The 20,607-nt window shown below is 41.9% G+C and overlaps 1 protein-coding gene across 15 annotated transcripts in view; it reads left to right on the top strand.

Moving 5' to 3' along the window:
* The window catches only part of fryb (furry homolog b (Drosophila)), a 53,115-nt gene that overhangs the window by 28,851 nt on the left and 3,657 nt on the right, over positions 1-20,607 (top strand). For 5 of the 15 annotated variants that reach the window (XM_057320349.1, XM_057320341.1, XM_057320338.1 and 2 more), the window contains exons 21-57: positions 103-362; positions 946-1,135; positions 1,240-1,364; positions 2,024-2,081; positions 2,174-2,265; positions 2,438-2,610; positions 2,980-3,140; positions 3,780-3,890; positions 4,236-4,390; positions 4,482-4,581; positions 5,277-5,448; positions 5,693-5,949; positions 6,241-6,387; positions 6,482-6,650; positions 6,738-6,828; positions 6,935-7,017; positions 7,672-7,822; positions 9,018-9,121; positions 12,376-12,561; positions 13,220-13,421; positions 13,738-13,889; positions 13,969-14,156; positions 14,325-14,419; positions 14,529-15,142; positions 15,340-15,437; positions 15,805-15,981; positions 16,141-16,281; positions 16,361-16,543; positions 17,355-17,519; positions 17,708-17,803; positions 17,933-18,100; positions 18,315-18,323; positions 19,146-19,343; positions 19,572-19,718; positions 19,903-20,063; positions 20,163-20,373; positions 20,453-20,599. In XM_057320349.1, coding sequence (XP_057176332.1) covers positions 103-362; positions 946-1,135; positions 1,240-1,364; positions 2,024-2,081; positions 2,174-2,265; positions 2,438-2,610; positions 2,980-3,140; positions 3,780-3,890; positions 4,236-4,390; positions 4,482-4,581; positions 5,277-5,448; positions 5,693-5,949; positions 6,241-6,387; positions 6,482-6,650; positions 6,738-6,828; positions 6,935-7,017; positions 7,672-7,822; positions 9,018-9,121; positions 12,376-12,561; positions 13,220-13,421; positions 13,738-13,889; positions 13,969-14,156; positions 14,325-14,419; positions 14,529-15,142; positions 15,340-15,437; positions 15,805-15,981; positions 16,141-16,281; positions 16,361-16,543; positions 17,355-17,519; positions 17,708-17,803; positions 17,933-18,100; positions 18,315-18,323; positions 19,146-19,343; positions 19,572-19,718; positions 19,903-20,063; positions 20,163-20,373; positions 20,453-20,599 — 5,937 coding nt within the window. The remainder of the gene's footprint in view (positions 1-102; positions 363-945; positions 1,136-1,239; positions 1,365-2,023; positions 2,082-2,173; positions 2,266-2,437; positions 2,611-2,979; positions 3,141-3,779; positions 3,891-4,235; positions 4,391-4,481; positions 4,582-5,276; positions 5,449-5,692; positions 5,950-6,240; positions 6,388-6,481; positions 6,651-6,737; positions 6,829-6,934; positions 7,018-7,671; positions 7,823-9,017; positions 9,122-12,375; positions 12,562-13,219; positions 13,422-13,737; positions 13,890-13,968; positions 14,157-14,324; positions 14,420-14,528; positions 15,143-15,339; positions 15,438-15,804; positions 15,982-16,140; positions 16,282-16,360; positions 16,544-17,354; positions 17,520-17,707; positions 17,804-17,932; positions 18,101-18,314; positions 18,324-19,145; positions 19,344-19,571; positions 19,719-19,902; positions 20,064-20,162; positions 20,374-20,452; positions 20,600-20,607) is intronic. The other 10 variants (XM_057320345.1, XM_057320351.1, XM_057320346.1 and 7 more) reach the window with 8 other exon arrangements.

Genomic DNA, 20,607 nt, shown 5'->3' on the forward strand with positions numbered 1-20,607 from the left:
CTGTTTTAACCCTGTAGATGTTTCTGTTAGTGGTTGAGTCATACCCCTACAGCTATTTTAAGTTTAGCTCTGTAAGTAAATATTAAAAGATGTGTTTTCCAGTCCACCCTACCCTTGAGCCACCACGTGGACCTGCAGTGGCTGGTGGAGTGGAACGCCCGCCTGGTTAACAGCCACTACGATGTAAAGAGCCCCTCTCACGTGTGGATATTCGCCCAGTCGGTGAAGGACCCCTGGGTGCTGTGTCTCTATAGTTTCCTTAGGCCCGAGCACCTCCCAAAGCACTGCTCCACGGCGCTCAGCTACGCCTGGCCCTACGCCTTCACACGCCTACAGCTGCTCATGCCCCTTATTGACCCAAAGTGAGTATTCCTGTGCTCTATGTGTGTGACTATCAGTAGCGCCACCAGTCATGGGTTTGATTCCCAGAGAATATACGAACTGATTAAAAAAATATGTATTATTTGCCGACATTGTAAGAGGCCATCCACACGGAGACGCGATTAGCTGTATACGTAAAGATTTTGTATCGTATCGGCGTTTCGTCCACACGGATCCGGCGTTTTGGGAGCCTGAAACCGCTATTTTTTGAAACCGGATAAGTGGAGTGGATAAATCTGAAAACGCCAGCCTTGCGTTTTCGTGTGTACAGCCGATCCGTATATTTTCTAAAACGATGATGTCATCACCCCAAGTTTATGCGCATGCTCCAAATCTTATTCTCCGTTTTTAGTGTATCTCTGTGGCAGAATTACAGCTCCACATACTGATTGGCGTGTACACATTGAGTCGGTTTAGTGTGTACGCAAATATTTCTTGAGACGATGCAGTGAAAAGGAAAAAAAAGATTGGATAGGGAAAGCTCTGGCTTCGTGTGGATGTGGCCCAAGTTAGCTTTATAAAATTGTCTGCCAAAAAATAAATTTCTTTGGTTTGCCCCCACAGCAGTCCAGTTTATGCCAAAAAGGCCAGCACACCAGGCCCATCCGATGGATATGTGACGCTGTGGAGAAATTATTTGATTCTGTGCCTGGGAGTTGCCAAACCCAGCATCATGAGTCCAGGTCATCTGAGAGCCTCTACGCCTGAGATCATGGCTACCACACCTGATGGCAGCGTCACCTACGATAATAAGGTACGCCAAACCCCCCCCCCCATATGAAAAAAGAGTTTTCATGAATATGGTCAGTAATGTTCGGACAGTTAAGTGTCTGTGTCACTGACTGTGTGTATCATCAGGTTATAGGCACACCGTCAGTGGCTTGGCTCCTGAAGCAGCTGGTTCCACTCATGAGATCTGAGAGTTTGGAGATCACTGAGTCTCTGGTTCTTGGCTTTGGGCGAACAAATTCCCTTGTCTTCAGGTAATGTTTGATAAAGGCTATGCACTGCACTATATAAACACACTACCCCGGCTAAAAAGCAGTCAAAATTCATTATAGGAGATCCAAATGTCCAAAAAATAGACAATCCAAATGTCCAAAAAATAGACAAAATAAGGATGACTCATCTTGCACTTCACAAAGCTCTCTCCAATGTTCCTTTCCAAGACCACATGCAACTGTCAACATTTGGCAGCATTTGTGATTTCCAAACAAAGTCTGACACTTTTCATAGCTCTAGGTTATTTTCTAAAACTGGGCGATTTCAGAGCACTCAAGTCATATCGTTTCATCTCTGGGTGCCCCAGGTCGGTGTCTGTTTGTAAAATGCGAGGTGTGTGAAAGAGCAGCAGGTGAGGTGTGTGTTAGACGAGATAACAGGAATGACTGCCATTCCAGTCTGACATCTGCCGTTACTTTGACGTGAACATATTGCAGAGGTTCTACAGCACAATACATTTAATGCAGTTTCATACACACGTGTATAGATAAAAAACATTTTCAGTTTATTTATTAAAAATCTTAATATGGTTTTTACACTTTATGTAAGCTTGTTTATCAGCTATAAAGGAAATCTTACATTTTAACTTAAAAAGTCCTATATTAATATGACTTTTTATCTTCTTTATGTTTTTTATTAGGGAGCTGGTGGAGGAGCTTCATCCTCTTATGAAAGAAGCTCTGGAGAGAAGACCTGAGGTAAGAGACCACTCCCATTGCACATTGTTGAAAGATTTGTGTGTATTATTGCATCTGTAGTGCAGTGATGTGGTCTCTCTCTCTCTCTGTAGAATAAGAAGAGGAGGGAGCGAAGGGATCTTCTCCGACTGCAGCTGTTGCGGATCTTTGAGCTTCTGGCTGACTCAGGGGTCATCAGCGACAGGTGAACTTTCCTTCTGATCTCAGACCAGTTTTATTTCCTCAAGTAGGCCAATCCAGGGTTTAACTTTTTAAACCAATCCTCTTTTACATGAACCCAAAACCCATTGACCTTTGATCTATGAACAAGAAAGAGAAAATCCCACGTGCTCTATTCAGTTTGTTTCTCTCTGCAGTACTAATGGGGCTTTAGAGAGAGATTCTCTGGCTTTGGGAGCCCTCTTCCTGGAGTATGTGGATCTGACACGGATGCTCTTAGAAGCGGAGAATGAAAAAGAGCTGGACATTTTGAAAGACATGAGGGCTCATTTTAGTGGAATGGTGGCCAACATCATCCAGTGTGTTCCAGGTATGAGTGGTTATCCATCGCTGTGCATTAAAACAGCAAAAAAACACTATGTAGATTTTTCGGTTATTATTAGATTTTGATCAAAAATGACTTCCTTAAAGAAACCTTTGAATTTTATACATTTTGTTATCATCTCTTTCATCACGCTAAGCATCCTAAAAATACTTTGGTGCAAAATTGACTTAATGAGAGTATTGGAATTTAGCTGAAATAACACAGCCGTTGTTCTATGGTTCTTGGTAGGCACGGTTGTAAAAAGATGCCGTCTCTTTAAAGGGTCAATGGGACACACAGAAACTCGTTCATTTTTTTATTCATTCTTTCAAGTATGTAATAGCGTTTGTTGACAAACTCTGTTTTTCTCTTTAGTCCACAACAGACGCTTGCTGTTCCCGCAGCAGAGTCTGAGACATCACCTCTTCATCCTCTTCAGCCAATGGGCCGGACCATTCAGTGTCATGTTCACACCCCTGGATCGCTATAGCGACCGCAACCACCAGATCACACGATACCAGTACTGCGCTCTGAAGGTACAGTAAACCGGTCCATGATTTGAAAAATCATTTAAATAAATGGTCTGGACTGTACACACTGTTCCTAATCTTTCAAATTTTGGGGTATATTATCAAGCATGGGTTAACATAAGGCCAGGAATGATTTATTCTCTTACACTTGACATACACGTGTCTAGTCTTAACATTAAAGAGGACACGGGATGTTTTGTTAAAGAAGATGAGAATTGTTGGAAGTTTGCCATCACAGTTCACTGCACTGCCAGATGTCTCTTAGCTTATGCCAGGGAAGGAAAAAAACGATATGTTAGCGCTGCTGAGTCTATCGGAAACTTCAGAAATCTAATCTGGAAAGTACCTGTCTGCTCGGTTATCAACTGTAGAGTGTCTTGTGTAAAATTCCCAGAGCTCTCTGGACCCTCTTTGTCCAAACAGGCATGAAACTGGCAGGTAGCACAAGCTCTGGTTTTTGTACAAGTTGTTATTCTGTGTGTGTCACAGTGGATCAGCGCTGTTAGAGTTTTATGTGTGAGATTTAAGATGTGTCTAGAAATAGTTTTAGGAGTCATATGAAGCATGACTAGCTCGGTACTCATGTATTTTGTGTTAGAATACACACTGATGTCATGCTGTGTTTGTGTGTTGGTTTCATCTTAGGCTATGTCAGCAGTGTTGTGCTGTGGCTCTGTGTTTGATAACGTTGGGCTTTCGACAGACGGATACCTCTACAAGTGGCTGGACAATATCTTAGCCTGCCATGATCTCCGGGTAAGCGTGTCATCACTCTTTTAATGTCCAGAACTGTTCCTGTGTTAAAAGCAGTCCTTGTTTTCACAATGTTATTAAACACTCTTCCTGTTTAAATTTTATAGCTGCTTTTCATCAGGTTTAATACCTGCTATTAAAACTAAACTACAAGCATTTTTGTCAGGATTGGACTGTGACTGTGTGTTTTTGTGTATGCCGTTCTTTTTTATTATTTATTAACTTTATTGCTTTTGGGATGATTCAAAAATGCTGGTTGGCTTACAATTAGAATGACTAGCAGAAAAGGTCTGCTGTTTATTATAAAGAAGAACAAATAAAATTTGAAAACATGATATACACCAACAGGTTCATCGTCTGGGCTGCGAGGTGGTCATTTTGCTCCTGGAACTGAATCCAGATCAGGTGAATCTGTTTAACTGGGCTGTTGATCGCTGCTTTACTGGATCATACCAGCTCGCGTCAGGATGCTTCAAAGCTATTGCCACTGTGTGTGGTAGCAGGTTAGAAAAACGTTATCATTATCATTAGCACATGAGAAAGATTTATTACATTTATTAAGAAATACGTTTTAAAATTAATTCATCATTTCAGGAATTATCCATGTGATATTGTGACCCTTTTGAACCTGGTGCTCTTTAAGTCGTCTGACACCAGCAGGGAGATTTATGAGATATCCATGCAGCTCATGCAGGTACCTGACCCTACAAAATACATAATGGGAGAATTGTTTTTATATTTATATACAGTATAAATGAAGTTTATATAAATGTATATTATATTAGTAAATATATAGGCCTATTAATATTATTGAAAATTAATGGCAAGATATTTCTTTAGTTAAAGTTGTTTCTGAGATTTCTACAATGATCATACATAGGGCATGGGCCGGTATGAGATTTTGACGGTATGATAACCTTTAGCAAAAGTGACACGGTTTCACGGTATTGCAATTACAGTAAACGGTAAAATGTGTTATTTTCAAATGTCTGCGTATACAAACAACAACTTTTCAACTGGGCACAAATGCATTTTATTTTTAACCAACATTCATAGAACATATATGTCAGGTAAAAATAAAGCTTTAAAATTATAATACTCTTTCAAAAAATGTATTTTTTGTCATAGCCCATATATTAGGCCTAAACATCAAACATTGCATTACATGACTTAATTATGTATTTTTGTGTAAACACAGCTCATACCTTAGAAACGGTATCACCGAAAATTTGAGTGGTTTTGAAACCTTGACTCTTTCAAACCTTAGCATACCTTGAAACCGGTATTCGGCCCATGCCTGAATACAGTATAAATCGTTTTAGGACTTGCGGTGCACATTGTGAGATACAATTCTGACACAAGGTTCTGTTTTTTCCTTATGCCACTCAGGTTCTGGAGTCCAAATTGTCAGTTTACTCAAAGAGAATTGTGGGGCAGAAATCAGGAAATATCTTGTATGGCACACACGGTCCATTACCACCGTTATATAGCGTCTCTCTTTCCCGGCTCTCCCAGCAGCTGGCCTGCATGTATCCTGAGCTCACCTTACCGCTCTTCTCAGGTAATGTGCATGTGACACATCTTTTCATGCTGTATAAATATCACCACTTAAGTCCCCTTCATACAAATCCAGGCCAAATTGGTGTTTTTGAGCTTGTTTTGGTTGTGTCTTATGGCTCTTCAACACAAAACGTTCAGGAGAACTCTTGAGGTCTAGATGAAATGTTGTCCAACTAAGAACAAATGAGTAACCTTTTTCAATGCCAAAAGACTCATTTACATACACACCCAAATTTCTCTCACAGAGATCAGCCAGCGATTCTCCACCACTCATCCAAATGGGAGACAGATCATGCTTACCTACCTGCTGCCATGGCTTAACAACATAGAGCTGGTGGACACAGGACTCCTTCCCCCAACGTCCAGCCCGTGCACACCGGAGGAGGAGGCCCGCGAGCAATCCGACAGCATAGGAATCGCACACAGACTGAAGGGAAATGGCTGGGGATCTCTGCAGGCCACCTCGTTGGTTCTGAACAACCTCATGTTTATGACAGCAAAGGTGAAAAAGTGTCTCGGCGTACAGATAACTTTAACCCTTTATCATTTAAAATTCATCCATTCTTTCAATTAATACTTATCGGTTTATGAGGCAATAACAATCATTTTTAATGAGAGACACGCTTGCTATAAAACATATAATGCCAGAGCATGTGACCGCCAACATTCATATTTCAATGCCCATTCAACACTTTGCTTTTGCTAACTGTAGGCAATCATGATATATGTTGTGCATAGAAAGTTATATAAGTGGAAAATATGGCCTAGATGTTTTTGTATGTTTTATTAACAGTATGGAGATGAGGTCCCAGGTCCTGAGATGGAGAGCACCTGGAATGCTTTAGTGTCTAATGACAAATGGAGCAACAACCTTAGAATAACCCTTCAGTTCCTCATAAGCTTGTGTGGAGTCAGCAGCGACACCACACTTCTGCCATACGTAAGCCAACACACATACAGTGTTTAACCCATCGCATATTTATTTCTGCTTGAGTCATTTTATTGTGTCTAAATGTGTCACTTACTGTTTCCAGATTAAGAAAGTAGTGATATATCTGTGTCGGAACAACACCATTCAGACCATGGAGGAACTTATTTTTGAGCTTCAGCAGACGGACCCGGTAAACCCAGTGGTCCTACACTGTGACAACCCTCCGTTCTATCGCTTTGTCGCCAGTAACAAGACCTCCGTTGTGGCCTCCGGTGAGACATGTTTCAGTTTCCTATTTGAGATAGAATGACCAGTGTTACAGGAAGTGTCATTTTTTGTGTATGCGTGTGTTTTCAAAGGCACAACGTCCAGCAGTAACACAGTAGTGCCTGGGCAGGAGAACTTCCAGGAGGCTGATGATGCAAAGATGGCCAGAGAAAATGAAGAGAGGTGAACCTAGCATTCTATATTTATATGGCATTAAGTAAAAGACTTATATTGGAAAAAATGAACTTGGCTTATAAATTATTACTGCTCATGCCGCTTGTTCCCTTAGGTTGAGTAATGCCGCCCGCGCTCATAACCGTCTGGAGTCACGATATAGCAACAGTTCTGGCGGATCGTACGATGAGGAGAAAAGTAAGGCATGACCTATACAGATGAAGTATAGTTGACATTAGGCTTCACCCAGCTCTGTTTGCACCTCTAAGCTTTATAGGTTATTCTCAATAATCCCCTTACAATTACAAGAACAGAGCAACAGATGGTTCACACCTGTCACATGAGTGGAGATACATTTACACTCATTGTTCCACGGCTGTTCTTTAACAGCTGATAACGGTAAATGTGACTTTCCATTCGGTGCAATTATTTGCAATATGTTCACTAAAGGGCTGTGTGTCTGTAGTAAGAAATTCTGCATTGAAAAGATGAGGTAAACAAAAATGTGTGCTTGTCCAAGTGTTCACACATACTGTTTGTGTATGCCAGCGAATCGCAGTGGAATTTGTGGGTCTGTGCGTGTTGGGTGTGTCTGACATGACAGCTGAATGACACAGACGCAAGCTCAGCTCTAATCGAGATCAGGGATTGGTTGATTGCCATGAATTAACTCGCGTAACAGCAATTACTTTTAAGAGATGAGAAATGATTTCGAAAAAATAGATTAGAATAGATTTTGAATAAGCTCTCTAGAATTGATAGCTGATTCAGACTGGTGGTCTAGTCAACATCTCTTAGTGCACCTGGAATCTGGATGCATTTTTTTACATCGGTTGTTGTTTGTGCTCACAGATGACCCTCTGCCTCCATATGCCGCCTGGTTGATCAGTGTATTGGAGAGTAACAGACCTCAGCCTCTTCCCATGCCTGTAAACGGAGGTTGTTGGGCCCCATTGGTGGACTATTTGCCTGAGACCATCACCCCACGAGGACCCCTTCACAGGTACCGCCCAGTACTACCCTACTGTTGACCTCCTCTGCTTTTAATATACTCGTACAGAATATTTATGAAAAGTCTTGAATCTAAAAACACAGTTGAAACATACATACGCATACACACGCATAAAAACATTTACACAGACATACATGGACTCACAGAACAAACCCGTTACAGGCTCACTTTTGTTCCAGTGGGTAGGTTTTATTAACCCAACCCCATAAATCTCTTTTGTGTTTGTTCGCTTCGGCCTTTATCCACAACTTGTTTTGTTTACATGAAAAAGAACTGTTGTTCCGTTACCAGGGCAACAGTGATTCTTAGCAGCACCCCCGTGACACTGAATGATTTTTTGGTTGGGAGGTACAGACTGTCAGGTATGCATCCGAGGGTGGGTACAGCGCGTTTGCCATTTTTATAAACCATCTGTCAAGTTAAAGAGATCTGCTCAGACTCAAGCTGACAGCCGAACGGGAAGATGTACATCAAACTCATGACTCATGAGTTATTGAAATGAGCAGAATTGCGTAACAGGGATATTTGCTAGAAATAAACATCCTTCTGTAGTACGCAAATTCTGTCTGCGTATGATCAATCCAAACCAGCCGCTGTTTGTCCGTACCAGTTAGTAATTTCACAGATCTGGCGTTTATTTGATGATTAATAGTTTCAGGACACAGCTAAGTGAATTTACTATTTATAGGTATGTGTTTAGGTAAAATGATCATTTTTGTTTCATTCTGTGAACTAATAACAATATTTCTCCCAAATTTTCTATTTGCATTTATTTACAGAAAATGAAAACTGGAGTAATAGGTCAAAATAACAGAAAATATGCTCTGTTTTTTCAGACCTCAAATACCGCAAAGAAAACAAGTTCAGAGTCACTTTTAAGCGACATATAGTAATAATTGTACATGTATTTTAGAAAAAGTTTTTTTGATGTGACAACCTTGATTTTTATCACAGTTTTCATGTGTCTTGTCATGCTGTCAGTCTTTCCCATTGCTGTTGGATGACTTTGTGTCACTTCTGAGGTTTTCGAAAGAAACTGGACTGGAATGGCTGCAATACGTCTAGAAATGCTGATTAGATGAAAATTTAGAATGATCTCTTCATTTTTTTCCTTGGCTGTATATACACACATTTTTTAAAGAAAAACGTGTAGAAAAAGTATTAATGTGTGAACGTGTGCCCACAGGTGTAACATAGCCGTGATCTTCATGACAGAGATGGTTGTGGACCACAGTGTGAGAGAGGACTGGGCCCTGCACCTGCCCCTGCTGCTCCATGCACTCTTCCTCGGTAAATCTCGCTTTTCTTTTCCCAACAAAACATCCCTGATGCTTTGTTATTTGTAATCATGTTCAGATTAAACAGGATTCAAAGTTTAATTATCAATGTTTAATGGCATTGACACTATAGGACATTGGTTCTCGTGTCTTATACAAACACAGACGTGTCAGGTCAAACATGCTAAACTGAGAATGACAGAGGAACATAACGTGTACATATTCATCTAAGAAAGATTTGTTTGTGTCTGGGTCTCTCTCCGTGAGAAAGCCCTCACATTTCTACAGTCTATACAGTGCCCACATTCTCAGTAGTAATTCACCCCAGCAGTCTGAAAAACACGGCGCAACAATGCCAGAAATGCCAAAAATGTCTGTGATGAAAAACAAGAGGAGGAGAAGGGGGTGCGTGGGCTCATGGCTTATCTCTCTTAGACTTGTGATGTCGTCAGCATCTTCTGTCACCAACCTGTTTCTCTTGACGGCTTTGGCTGGATCCGTCAAGTGGGGTCTTCCCAACTTAGTTGACCAATCAGCGTTAACCACAGACATATGTCATTTCTTTTAAACAGGAAGAAGATCGCAATAAGGTGTGTAATGGAAAGGTTTCAAATTGTGAATTTGTGATCATAAGCCCTTAAAAACGAAATAAATTTTTATCAGACAAGTCTGTGTTTTTGCTAAATTACGTAATAATAAATTACAGACGGTAGGCCTAAGTAAATAGCTCTTACTCATCTAGAAGCAGCTGTCGTTATGTTTTATGAGTATTTCAGTCTTTTTCTGCATGTTTTTGTTTACATACTAAATCATACTAAAATATAGTTGTACTAAAACGGTAGAAATGCCTTTTACAGTATGACATGTTGTTATTCTATCAAGACACCAAGGAAAGTAAATTATTTTGAACTTAAACGCTAGTGCAGTTGTAAGTGTTATTATTTTAGAGACATTGTACCACCCTTTAAATAATAATTGTAATTCACATTTGATTGTGGCACTTATCAGCTGTTCCTTAATATCAGTTATTTCTAAATAGTTCAAATCCAATATGTGCGTCCCCTGTACCTTCATTTTACATTTGCAATATGACATTAACACCTGCGACTTTTCGTTTTCATTTTAAATAGTTAAGGTAATGTGATTATTTTCATTTTTAATTAAATACAAAACACATTTTATTGTAAAGTATAAGAAGTACTTTGCACAATAGGGAAAAACAATTCAGTCAAAAGTACACAGGCAGTGCTCCAAGACTATGTTTAACTAATAAATACATACAGCCAGGCTGTGTATAGTTATGAAACTCTGACTGACCTCAGTCAAAATGATTAGTCTCGAAACTAATAGATTCATCAGACCAATGATTGCCCATTATGAAACGTAACCAAAACTAGGCTAATAATCCTATTACCACTTAAGTGATATTGGAGGCAGCGGCCAATTTGAGGTGTATTTGCATCCATCAAGCTGTTCTTGGCGGCGCTAACAGCCCGGTGATCACGGAGAACTCACACATTAGATTCGCGTCGAGGCCAATTTTAAAATAGGCACTAGTATCTTTATAAATCAACTGCAGATTCTTTGTTTCATATTTAAAATCGTCGATACAAAAGCACCACAGTGGAAAAAGTGGCTTTAGATGTAGGCCAATAGCGTTTAAACTGATGTTGAACAGGCAGCTCTCGTGTCCAATTGAAAAGACCTTTTGGTACGCCCCCACCTTTCGGCACGCCCAGTTCTCCGACCAGCAGATCCCCTGTCTCGGATCCGTGCCTGTACTTATTTGTTTTTCACTCAGAGATATTGCAGGCATGCGTTGTCGCACACCTCTTTCTCTCCAAACGTGTAAATAGTGCCTATTATGTAGAAGGCATGGTATGCAATGTCTGTTCAGATTGACGTGTTTCGCTTAAAACCTGAGTCAGTCAAGAGGTCACGTTAACTGAAAATTCCCCGTCATTGACAGATTTATTTATACCAGGGACGGAAAAATCTGAAGGCCATCCGTCATTTTGACAGTTTGTAATTCCCCTTTTTGTCGAGTTGGTAGCATCCTATCATTTCCTTTAATCAGAACTTGATCGCTAGCGACCAGAGGTACCCCTGCCCTAAATGCTATCGCGAAGGGACGCGTATGTTTCCCATTCATTACTCATAAACGCCTCGTCCATTCAGGAAAACCCACGCGGGATCAACGGAGACTTGTGGTGCGGAGCCAAGGGTGTGTACAAAAAGGCATCAGACTATGACGGCCCGCCACTGTCTAATTTGTTTCGCCATAGTTTCAAAACGAACTGAAAACCTTTTCACACTTTTGATAATAACACAGCGATCTCTAACGTTGTTTGTGGCGTTGTTTCTGGATCTGATTCTGCAAAGCATGCAGCAGTAACTCAACCAGACCCCCGCGTTGCGTGCTCTCATACACACACACACAGTGGTGCGGTGTTTACAGACTTTTTTACAGTCTTCTCCGATCATGACCAAACAGCAGCTTAAAGTTACTTGTAAGTGAATGAATAAATGATTACAAAACAGCGTTTACAAGAACCTGTCATTGTAACTGACTGGACATATGAACATAAACATTTGTCTGTAATTATTATTTTATGTCGGACAACAGAAACATTAAATGTGTACACGACTTCGGCTTTATTTGGGATTCAGTTGTATTAAAATACAGTCAGAGCCATTGAGAGAGAGAGAGTTGCGCCAACGGACGTTCAAAATTTTCGTGTGTTACATGATTCATGGAGCCTTCGGATAGTTCCAGGAAGTTATGTTTTCTCTGTAAATGCTTTATGTCTTAAACTTACGTCTTTAAAGGGGTTAAAAGTTTACCTCAGTTGGTCTGTTAGCTGCAGCTCCATGCGTTACTAGTAACTTCCGGGAACTATTGAGAGCCTTCATGAACTGCCATTGCTGTGAAAAACTGTTCCACTGGAGTCAACGGAGTTGACGCAACTCTCTCTCTCTCTCAGAATACCGTAAATTCAGAGAGTAAACACATGTGCGTCGCGATGACGTCAAACATGCTCATTAGCACATAACATCACCTTGCACCATAGTGACCGGTAAAAATAGATTATGACAGATTTTTTACAAGCCTGTCCGTCAAAATGACAGACAATGAAAAAGTCTAGCGCAACCACTGGATTCAGTTGTTTTTTTAATACATTTTAATTTGTGCTATGTATTCTATATTTTTGTGAATCCTGGAAACAAATACCTTGTGTATTTACCCATTCATCTCTGTTTTTTCAGGGTTGGATCACTACCGACCAGAGGTGTTTGAGCACAGCAAGAGGCTACTGCAACATCTCCTCATCGCCCTCTCCTGCAACAACAACTTTCAGGTCATCGCATCTGTTCTGTTACTGACCAGAGAGATCGGTGACAACAAAACCCTCACCGTTAAATCCAGCTACCAGCCGGAATACCTCTACACAGGTACAATCCACTCTTTACCCACAATTCCATGCAATTCCAATACTAATAGTCACACACACAACCTCCCCAACCCACACATAGCCTAAACCCCACCCCTACAATACACAAACCATGGTCATATAACCTGGAACACAGCAGACAGATTATGAACCACGTGTATGTTCATACACCTGCAATTACTACACAGCTTAAATTTTCAATAAGGAAGTAGGTAACATTAGTTTAGCCAAACCCCAGCGCTTAAGATTTCACTGTTTGCAAAGTGACATAGAATTCTAAATATTTTTGGCAGCTGTTTGTCTTTGTTGTTACAGAAGACACTGACAGGTAATTAGAATAGACGCCATGCCATGTCTCAGTTCGCATGAGTGAGACTTTTCTGGCATCTGTCCTCATATTCTGTGAGTGAGGCGTGTTTCCATTTCCGTATTTGAATACACACGTGTCACACTGGAATATACCTCGAATTTTCTAGATGTTAACTTGTTTGGTAAAAGACCTGCAGCGAAGACTAGTGGTACTGTATAATGAAAGACGAAGCACATTTTTACACCAGAATGTGACCGCAATTATAGTGCAAGCAGAAATATCACAGATGAATTATTGCTTACTGTATATTATCTACATATTTGCATAACAAGCAACTCATGCTCAACAGGAGGGTTTGACTTCCTACGAGAGTGGCAGGCATCGCCGGTTGCAGATTCTGGACTGAGCTCGTCCTCCACATCGTCCAGCGTGAGTCTGGGAGGAAGCCTCGGGAACCTGCCGCAGATCACAGCTGATCTAGAGGAGCTGGATGAGTCGTCCACAGAGTCAGAGGAGAAGACTAACAAACTGATCGAGTTCCTCACCACGAGGTATTGCAGTGATCAGGGTTTAGGTTTTGTTTGTTTTTCGTTGTTTTTTATTCCCATTGTCCTATAAAAGGGCTTTGTATAAAAAGGGAGATCTTAGCGCTCAGGTCCTATACATTTAGAATGTCTAAAAACAATTCAAAGAAAATTGTTATTGATACTTTAGTTCCAGTTGATGTCAAAAAAATCTTTTTTCTGTTTATGGAAGAATCGGTGAGACGATCAAACTATTTGGCATTTCCAGTGGTCAGTGAGTCAGGCAGCGATTGAGAGTTCAGCAGTTGATGTGTTTATGATTTTGGTGGTGGTGGTGGAACAGTGCATGGAGTGCTGTCCTGTTCTTACTCAGGGCGTTCGGACCGCTTTGGTGCCACGAAGACATCACGCCGAAGAACCTGAACTCCAAGAGCGCCGAGCAGCTTACCAACTTCCTGCGACACGTCGTCTCTGTGTTCAAGGAGTCCAAATCAGGTCTTTTAGTCTTTACTTTCGATGAACTGTTTTTTTTTGCTTTGTAAAGCATAAAATTGTTTCTAAAACCGCGGTTCAGATTTCCATCTGGAGCATCAGCTGAGCGACGTTGCCTTGCAGACGGCCCTCTGCAGCTCCTCGCGTCATTACGCCGGCCGCTCCTTCCAGATCTTCCGAGCTCTGAGACAGCCCCTCTCTGCCCACCCAGTGTCCGACCTGCTCTCACGCCTGGTGGAGGTTGTCGGAGAGCACGGGGATGAAGTGCAGGTGTGTACACATTAGTATGAGCGCTGAATAACTTCCATGCAATAGCACTTTTGAATATTTGATTCCGATTGGTCGATTTCTGTATTACAGATCTGTTTTGGGTTCAGTTTGTAATAATGGCCAGCTGACTGTACACGTACTATAATTTGAATGGGTCTTGCTTTCCAGGGTTATGTCATGGAGATTTTGCTCACTCTGGAGTCTGTTGTGGATAATTTAGCTGAATGTCTGAACAACAGTGAACTGATGGCAGCTTTGACAAGGTGAGAAATTAAAGCTGTATAGTATGCTTCTATACATAACAATACAGCATATGTAAACGTTGTTAATAGTTGAACATAAACAAACGAACCAAACCATCTGTTTCTTCAGAGATTCGTCTCCTGATTTCCTGGTGAGTGGAAAAATGAACCCAAACTGTAAGAGCACAGGGCAGCTGAACCTGCACCAGGAGGGCGGGACCAACGAACGAAACAGGCACCAACGCAGCTACTCCGTTCCCAAGAAGTTCGGCGAAAGCGGCGACAACTCTTCCGCCAACCCGCCTCGCAGCGCCACCCTGGACCGCATCCAAGCCTGCACCCAGCAGGCTCTCGCCCGGTCCGCCCGCAGCACATCGTCCAGCTCCACTCGCGCCGACACCAGCGTCATCACCGACCCCTCCCACTCCAGTCACCCCGCCAACCTACTCGCCACCATTTTCTGGGTGGCGGTGTCGCTCATGGAGTCAGACTTTGAGTTCGAGTATCAGATGTCGCTCAGGCTAGTTCACAAACTGCTGGCACGGGTTCCATTGGATCTGCAGGAGAACAGGGAGCGGCTGGAGAAGCTCCAGGCCCAGCTCAGGTGGAGTGGGTTTTCGGGTCTTCAACAGCTGCTGCTGAAGGGATTCACGTCTGCGACCACAAACGATCTCACGCTGCAGCTGTTTTGTCAGCTGACGCCAGTTTCAAGAGTGCAGGTGGTGGACACGTCGCAGGCTATAGGTGAGTGGAATGAATTTGGAAATCATGTTTACGCATGATGAGATTTTCAGTTGAGTTGGAAAAAATGTAGATCTCATTGTAGGCTGAAATACAATGCAGCTTACGATTATATTACACGATGATGTTTATAAACTAGGGTTGTGATAATTAGATGATGTGCTAAATTTTTGATTTATGATTTTTATTCTGTTTCTCAGGTTTTCCCCTGAACGTGCTCTGCCTGCTTCCTCACTTGGTTCAACACTTCGGTAATCCTACACAGTTTTGCAAAGAAAGTGCCGAGAGGATTGCACAGGTCTGTCCTGCTTCCCTGTTATACACACCCTTAAAGGGACAGTTCACCCAAAAATAAACATTCTTTCATGATTTACTAACCCTCATGCCATTCCAAACTTGTTTGACTTTCGTTCTTCTGCAGAACACAAACAAAGATATTCTGAAGAACGTTGGTAACCAAACAACATTGTCCCCCATTGACTTTCATTGTATAGACGCAAACCGCTGAGACATTTCTCAAAATATCTTCTTTTGTGTTTTGGCTGAACCATCCCTTTAATAATGTATTCCTCGATGTGATGATCCTGTCTCAAGATGTGTTTTTAATGCAATCCCTCTTTCTCGGCACGTGTGAGTTAAACTGTTATCGTTAATGACGTCTTCAGGTGTGTCTGGAAGAGAAAGACAAGAACACTAAACTCTCTCACCTGGCCCACGTAATGACCCTATACAAGACCCGTTCCTACACCAGAGACCCCTTCTCCTGGGTTAACGTCGTCTGTCGCTACCTGCACGAGGCCTTCTCAGACATCACGCTTAACCTGGTTACCTACATGGCTGAGGTAATTCTGACTTTTCTAATCCTGTGGCTAAAATTTCAGAAGTAAACGACAGATTGTAAGATTATGCTTACCAGAAAATGTGTTATACGCGTGGCTATTGTCATATATTAAGAATGTGGTTTTAACACCAGCTGGCCTCTTTTACTCTTCTCTCTGCAGTTACTCGATAAAGGATTACCCAGCATGCAACAGCCGCTTCTGCAGATCATTTACAGTCTGCTAAGCCACATGGATTTGGCAGGAATTCAGGTCAAACCTTTCAACGTAGAGGTGCTCAAGACTATCGAGAAATTCGTACAGGTGAGATCTTTTCAGTGGAATTATGATTCATCTTGAAACTGATTCGTGAATTTAACAGACCAGATTGTTTTGTTTTTAGACGGTTCACTGGAAGGAAGCTCTGAACATTCTCAAGCTGGTCGTTTCTCGCTCGGCCAGCTTATCCCTGCCGTCTTACGCTCATGGAGATCTGGCCCACCTGGAGGCTAGCCGCATGATGTGGGATGGATCTTCTAAAGCCCTGCCAGGAAAAACACTGGAATTCCAATTTGACATTTCAGAGGTACATGACAACGTATCTGCATGATCGGGCACGATCGTTCACAAGCATGTGATTTGCTGCAGCACTCAGAAGTATGTCAGAAAGCTTCAGCTTTGACGCAAATATCAGCTTTCAGAGAGATTACACGGCAGAAGTTCTTCGACTCATTCACCTCAAGGTGTGGCTGTGTTGTTGTTTTTGACTACACGTTTGTTATCAGATCCTTTGAAGGGCGCAGCCTCCTTTTCTTTGTTTTTTCAGTTCACATGATAAAATGGAGATAATTGCAGACGGAAGTACGGAGCGATGTGTTTTAACTGCATTTGTGATTAATGACAAAAACTCCGAATAAATGATTGGGGTTGATTGTGTGAGGCTTTCTACTGCAACCTAATGAACAACAGGAAGTGATGTCACTCCAAAACAGCTGATCTGTAATCAGACATTTGTTTTCAATGATGCACACATGCCCTCTTGTGGTTCCATGTGGAACTACAGGAAGGCCTCGTAGTTCCCAGAATTCGGTCTTGTGTCTTATCGGGTCTGATGAGAGGAGTGATATCCTGTCCAGATGGAGTGGCTGCAGACTGATAAGGAGTTCAATAATTAGGCTGTTTTTCCACACATCTTGTTTATCTACAGGAAGGGCAGCTATGACTCATGGGTAACGGGGGGGGGGTGTAGGACTAGACACGGTCAAATGTCTCATGCGGTGTTTTAGAGCCTGCATGGTTTCATATTTGTTGCGTATGCGTGATGTCTGTTCGTGTTTTATTTACAGTACGTTTTGATTTGAAAAGACTAGCGACATGTATTGGCTGTGTGTGTACAGACGCCGGTCATTGGGCGCAGATATGACGACCTGCAGGGATCAGGAGGGCGAGATGGGAAAGCCCGGGCGATCGCAGTGACCCGTAGCACATCCTCCACCTCTTCGGGGTCAAACTCAAACACCGTTCTGGTGCCAGTCAGCTGGAAACGGCCACAGTCATCACAGGTGACAAGAGTTTTATACTGTGTTAGAAGTATTTTTATCTGCACTATTTTGCAATAATTGTGTCATTTCCTGTTTTCTTTATTTTAAAATAATACACTACCGCATCTCTTAAAGCAGTGCACCTATAAGCAAAACATAATAATATAAACATTTATTTTGTCATCATTGATTTTCTTTCTGTGTCCTAGAAACGCACAAGAGAGAAGCTGGTAAATGTTCTGTCACTCTGCGGACAGGAAGTTGGCCTCACCAAGAACCCATCTGTAAGTTCTCATTCCACCTCTGTAAGTCTTCAATGTCACCGTTCTTCCTGTTTGTCAAGCGCCAGCACAAGTTGTGCTAATAATTTGCTTTTGTGGATCATTCATGACGACAAAGCATAATATAAAATACATGCTGATGTCTCCACACAGGTGATCTTTTCATCCTGTGGTGACCTGGATCTGATGGAGCATCAGCCTAGTCAAGTGTCCTCTGAGGACGGCACCAGGGAGGACACGCTAGATGATACCACCTCAGAACAGCAGTTCAGAGTCTTCAGGGACTTTGACTTCCTTGATGTAGAGCTGGAAGATGGAGAGGTGAGTAGAACACCGACACTGAACTTACTTAGATTATTTCTATCCCACACTATGCTATTCTTGCTTTTATTTCTTCTGTGATCATTTCTCTGAATAATAAGAGAACACATTGTGAAAGACTCTCTGTGTGTCTGACTAATGTGATCACTACTTCTCTGGTCTTCCTCTCACTGTGTGCCTAACACTCTCTCTCCTTCTCTCCCGTGCTGCCTAGGAGCTGCAGGTAAGAACAGCTGTGTTGGCATGTGACATAGAGGCAGAGATCATTCTGTGAATGATATGTGTCAGTCATCGTGACTTAATGTATAATGTCATAGTACCGTTGATGTTTTTGTTGTGTACAGGATCAGGATGATTTATCACATACTGTAGAAATGCATATGTAGTAGCATCTCATAGCAATACTGTTTTCATAAACTTTAAATCGTTGCTTACTACTACATCTTTGTTTAAGTAGAATTGTGAAGTAGAAAATAGAGTGAGAATTGTGTGTGGTGTTTTGTCCTGGTATATTTTCCGTTTTTTTAATTTAATGTTTTCGTAACTAAATTTGTGTATTTGCAAAATTTGTTACGTTTTAGAAATTAGTACTGAATCAGTGGTTCTCAAACGTTTTCGTTGTAAGGCCCTCTTTGTGTAGGGTGTATCGCTTTGTGGCCCCCAAAATAACTTATGATCTCAAACTTTAATTTTTAATTAAACCAAAAACATACAATTATACAGTGCTGGAACATCAATTCTTTTGCTTGGTGTTTTTAATTTTATGATGTTTGATTGCACAAAATTAGTTACATTTCAATATTTAATCAAATGCTACAAAAACCGGGCCCCCCGGATCCATCTTGGGGCCCCCATTTTGAGAACCACTGTACTGAACACTTTGTCTATTTATGCTGTATCATTTACATTGTGTTATTTATTTCTGCATGATTATGGAACTCATTAGAAGTGTGTCCCGACTTTATGTGTACAGTATATAGTCAGCATAGTGCAAATCCAATGTGAGTTGAGTTGCTAAATCAGAGCTGTATGTGTGTCTTCATAGGGTGAGAGTTTGGATAACTTTAACTGGGGAGTGCGCCGGCGCTCCCTAGACAGCACAGATCTGACTGAGCTCCTGGAGGAGAGTCAGCACTTGGACATAACCCCCTGCATCGGCCTACACGACCCTCATCACGATTCCGATGACTCATCTGAGGAAGAGTCTAATTCAACCAGCCAAAGCCTTTCCCACTCTCAGCTAGTATGTGCTGTGTAATCTGTCTGTCTGTCTATCTATCTGTCTATCTATCTATGCATCCATCCATTCATCCATGCATGCATCCATCCAATCATGCATCCATCCATCCATCCAATCATGCATCCATCCATCCAATCATGCATCCATCCATGCATCCATCCAATCATGCATCCATCCATCCATCCTTCAATCACAAGGTAATTTTCTAAAGCTGACATGTTTTCTTTTCAGACAATGAACCTGTCCCCCTCAGAGGACACCAATAATACAGACTCTTTGTCCACTTCCTATGACACCACATCAGCTGACCCCAATTCTCTCAATGCTGCGACACCCTGCTTGGGAACATCGCTACCCGACGACCACATTATGCCGACCGTATGTTAAAACAAACGTTAAGCCCCTTTGTAACCCCTTTAAGGAGCCCAAACGACACCCAACCCTAAACCTATTTATATTGAAACATCCGCATTTGAAATTCAATTGCTGACAGGTTTGTTAGAGTTAATTGTGAACAAAAATATGCAAAAATGGTTAAAAGAAACTTTCACTCACTTTGCAGATTTTACCAGAAGATGAGGACTCGAATGTCCAAGAAGACGACCTGTCTTTTGGTGGGAATGAGTTACCGACACGGTTTGACTGTGGCTCCAACACTAATCTGGATCTTCCTGCAGATCAGAACCGAACTGGAGTTAACCAGAACCCAAACTCCATGCCCAGGTGAGAAATAATGCACTGCATTTATAACAGTAGACAGTGAGTCACTAATGTGTATTAACAGGCATGAAGGGTGACTTTCTCTTCCTCTGGTTTCCATAGCTACCATTTTGGGGAGGACCGAGATGATCTGGATGAGCTGGGCTTTCCTCCTCCACCCTCCCCGTTCTTTTCTGCCATCCTGGCAGCGTTTCAGCCCACGGTGTGTGACGACGCTGAAGAAGCCTGGCGGACTCACATCAACCAGCTGATGTGTGACACGGATGGATCTTGTGCCGTGTACACCTTTCATATCTTCTCTACACTGTTTCAGGTAACATCACCCAAAGCCCTGTAAGAAAATGTAAACATTTTGTAAGAAAGACATTTCGACAATCCATTTTCCTCTACAGAACATCCAAAATAAGTTCTGCTCCCTGACAAGCAGCGCTGCCGGTTACCTTGGAGACAGCTTAAGGGGAATCGGCACAAGATTTGTGACCTCATCAGAAATGTTGGCCTGCTCGGACTGTCCCACACTGTATGTGGATGCAGAAACGGTCAGTGA

Source organism: Triplophysa rosa, linkage group LG22 (genome assembly GCF_024868665.1).
Source record: "Triplophysa rosa linkage group LG22, Trosa_1v2, whole genome shotgun sequence".
NCBI lineage: Eukaryota > Metazoa > Chordata > Actinopteri > Cypriniformes > Nemacheilidae > Triplophysa > Triplophysa rosa.